General features: G+C 47.0%; 1 protein-coding gene across 1 annotated transcript in view; it reads right to left on the bottom strand.

Annotated features, from left to right (window-relative positions):
• The window catches only part of LOC104404969 (cryptochrome-2-like), a gene marked incomplete at its 5' end in the record, with an annotated part of 6,861 nt that extends 3,626 nt beyond the window's left edge, over positions 1 to 3,235 (bottom strand). Inside the window, 4 exon segments of the mRNA XM_010013532.1 lie at positions 1 to 81; positions 578 to 718; positions 1,730 to 1,818; positions 3,051 to 3,235. Coding sequence (XP_010011834.1) covers positions 1 to 81; positions 578 to 718; positions 1,730 to 1,818; positions 3,051 to 3,235 — 496 coding nt within the window.
• Between the last annotated feature and the right edge of the window lie 611 nt (positions 3,236 to 3,846).

The following is a 3,846-nucleotide window of genomic DNA, read 5'->3' as shown; positions in this document are numbered from 1 at the left end:
TTTGGTGGCTGCTGTGTAGAAAAATTCCCTCCACAGAAGCTGTCCATACAGAGAGAGGGGGGGTGTGCTGTTCCTCTTCACCTGTGGAGGAGGCAACAAGAGTAATTACAAGCAGGGGGGGACTGGCTTTATTAAGCTGTAAAGTAAGCCACCCATGGACTCATACATAATTCCCAAGTTGGTTACTTACAATTGCCATAAAGGAGCTCAACTCCAGATCATCCTTTACCAGAAACCCCAGGTGGTAAAGTCAAAGCACTGCTTTTAGCTCAGTACACTGACAAGTGACGTGGATGACACAAAACTAACAGTAAAAAGCTCTATTTGGCTCATGACACAAAAATCCAGACTGAAGACCAAGGTACCAGTGGATTTAAAGTCTGCTCGACTATATATACAGGAGAATCCCTTTTCCTCACACCCAAGAGCCTCCTCTGCAGTAGCAACAGTAGCCCAACAACCAAACACAAAGGAAGCAACAGCAGCTTCTGCAGCTGTTCTGGCACCGGCTGGGAACCAGCACCATGCTACCTATGCTCACACCCAGCCTGCTCTCCAGATGAACCTTTTGTCTTACCTTCTTATACAGCTCCCAGAGACGATAGTAAAACAAGCGGCAGGACAAGCAGCCAAAACGCAGGTAGGGACTGAGTCCTGTTGGGCTGGCCAGCAAGGAATTGGCATTCATCCTTGGTCTTTCGTAATTTGCAACCCATGCCTAGACATAGTCAGGAGAAATAAGCTAAAAAATCCCACATTTGGGGGACATTGCTAAGGGCAGGCCTCTGTGCAGGTGGTGAGGCCACTCAGGTCTGACAGCAGAGTCTTTTCCATTCCCCTCCAGCCATGTTGGGAGGGATCTCAAGTGGGCAATCCCAAACCCTACACCCTATTCAAGACATGCAAGATCTTTGCTCCAGTTATTTTTGCCAAGAAAGGGATTAAGTTTGCTTTGTATTCAGGTGCTAATAACCCTGAGAGCTCCTGGGGATACAAGCTAACACAGTTGTTTAGGTCCAGCTACCTCTACCTCATTTCACACCCTAAAAATTCAGACCTTTTTGTGGAGCATTATGTTGACAGCTTATTTCCATTTCAGCACAAGAATTTATGCTTTCATTTCTACAACCGCCACCAAGCCACCCAATATTCAAAAGATATAAACTGCTTAAAACTGAGCTGGGTCATCTTCCATTACTTTGCAACTGTTTGCCTTGTGTGCTATAATCAAGAACATGCGCCCCACAGAAAAAACCTGAGTATTTCAGCAAGGGGCTCAAGGAATGCCAGCCACTGAGACAACACATTAACAGGCTGATGTACAAGGGGAAGGCATTCTTTTATAAGCATGCACTTGCACTAATCCCTCAGCTAAAGACAAAACAAGATGGTGTGTAGCAGGGACTGAGCAGCTTACAGACGAGTTTCCAAGTTCGCAGTTCTCTAAAGGAGACTGAGGGGCAGAAACAAGGAAAGTATTGTTTGTGCTTCAAACAGCAGCATAACTAATATACAGATCTACTTCTCTGGGTCTGAGGAAGCCCAGGAGCTCCCTGATGCACACACTACAAGGTCATAGAAGTGCTCCAATAATAGCAAACACTCCTCCCAGAGGAGAATGCTGTGACCATTGTCAGGAAGAGCAGGGAAACAGAGCAATGGCCAATGCTCAACATTTTAATTTGGAGGCACAAGCTGCAGGAGTCACCACTTAAATAACAGGGATTACCTTTCTTTCCAAGTGTTTATCCAGCCGTGCCAAGGCTTCTGTCTCCCCTCCTTGCCAAACTGCAGGGGCAAGACCATCTGTAGGAAAGCCTGAGAGAAAGAACTTGGTAAGATTTGAAGCCATGCCTAGACATAGGGTATAGATGGAATTAAGCAATAATAACAGCAAGACACTACATACTGCAGTTGCCTAACATGGCTTGCCTGCTGCTGTAGTCCTTGTACAGCAGGCAAATCACGTGGAACAAGGAGAGAACCTGCTCAAGCCAGCACTCTCTGTGCTGTGTCAGCACTTACCCACGGGGCTCTGCTCCAAAGGCCAGAGCAGCTGGCAAAGGAACACTTGATCCATAGCTCTGCCTTACAAAATACCTTGCCATAGACACTAGCAACTCACTGGCTGCTCCTGGTGAGGCTTTTACTCTGCTAGAAGCAGGTGCTGGGAAATGCTGGGGAAGTGCTGAAGAACTGATTAGAAGTGGAAGCAATAATGCAGTTTCCTTGCACTGCTCTGGGGTGACAGAGGAGCCTCCCCTGGCAGCAAGCACAGCAGTGTAAGGTTGCAGTCAGTCTCATGTTAGGCCAGACAATAAAGGAAGCAGATCTACGCAGGAATGCAACTCTTAGGATACTCCTGTTGTGAAGCCCTCTGCTTTCACATGACTGCTGAAACTAGGCCTTAAGGTATGTGGCGATACCTATAGAGCTCGTATGGAGCCTCCAGTCACACACGTGCAGACAGTATTCTGCATTAATCCTTTCTTCCCTTGCAGTGAGATTTCCCTGACATAGGCCTTGAATTCTTCATACCCTGGTTCTCTATTCATCCTCCTCAAAAAAAAACCAAACAACCCCAAACAAAAAACCAAGACCATAAGGCATAGCAGGATGAAAGAAGTTTCTGTAATATCCTTTGTCTTGCTAAGCAACCAAATTGATGCTGCTTGGCAATAACTGAACAAAATTATCTAAGCCTGGTACACAGTTAATTTACATCTTCAGGTCTGTTACACAACGTGTTAGAGATGGCAACAGGAAGAAAGCAGCTGGAGAGGACATGAGACACTGATACAGCAGTTACATGCTCTGTATAGCAGAGGACATAAGGACAGATGCAGCGTGTTTCAAAGCACTGCTAAAGGGGACACTGTGCAAGGGCCAGCAGTCTGTTTTCACAAGGTCCAGCACTCATTAGGCTGCTTCTAGGGCTAGAGGCAGCACAGGTCAGATGAGAACACTGTAGCTGTCCTGGGCACAGAAACAGTTCCATGGATCCCAGTTTCAGCAGGCAGTTAACCCTTGCCTTGCCTTTTGACACATACCCAGCTCTTCCAGGGATGGGACCCCATACACATCGTCATGGTTCTCCTGGATGTCCACTTTACATGTCTCCATCTGCTGGCTGATTACAGTGCTCACCGGCTTCTTTGGGAGCTCCATGCGGCTAATGATAGCCTGGAAGCGCTTGTAGGTGAGGGGTGGTTTGTGGCCATTCAGCTCGATTATTCTGGAGACAAAATAAGCAATACAGCCTCTTTCCATGGAATACACAAGGAAATGGCAGTCAAACTCCATCCCACTTTCACTCTCGATACAGAAATCCTTATACACCTACCTTCCTCTTGATGCATCTCTCAAAAAGATACTAAACCCAACCAACCAAAACCTTAAAACACACCACAAAACAAACCCCCATATTTTAATGCATCTCCATGGGGGAAAAAAAACCCAAACACTTCCAAGCTGAATCAGGCTTAGCCTCGTATTTTCCTTCCAGAGCTCCTCATCAGACCCCTGTATGAAGTCTCAGCATGAGATACTGCCTTTACGTCTCCCCAAGACAGCAAATCCCAGACGTGCATCTGCTCCCCCGACACCGTGCAATGTCCTAACCTGATTCTGACCTGACTTCCCCCCATCTGACAAGAAAAGCCCCAGCCTGTTAGCGACCCCTCCTCCACCCATCTCCATTGAGACAAATCCCAGTTTGCGTCATTCCTCTCTCCCAGTGATTAGAGAAATCCTTCCCCACGCCAGAAGGTCACGAGCAGATCTGTCTTTTCTATTCACCTGTGTCAGATCATGCTACAGAAAAAGACAGCCACAGCTTCCCATTCC

This window comes from Nestor notabilis, unplaced genomic scaffold (assembly GCF_000696875.1).
Source record: "Nestor notabilis isolate BGI_N333 unplaced genomic scaffold, ASM69687v1 scaffold27424, whole genome shotgun sequence".
Taxonomy (NCBI): Eukaryota; Metazoa; Chordata; class Aves; order Psittaciformes; family Psittacidae; genus Nestor; species Nestor notabilis.
This window is presented reverse-complemented; position numbering and strand designations above follow the sequence as displayed.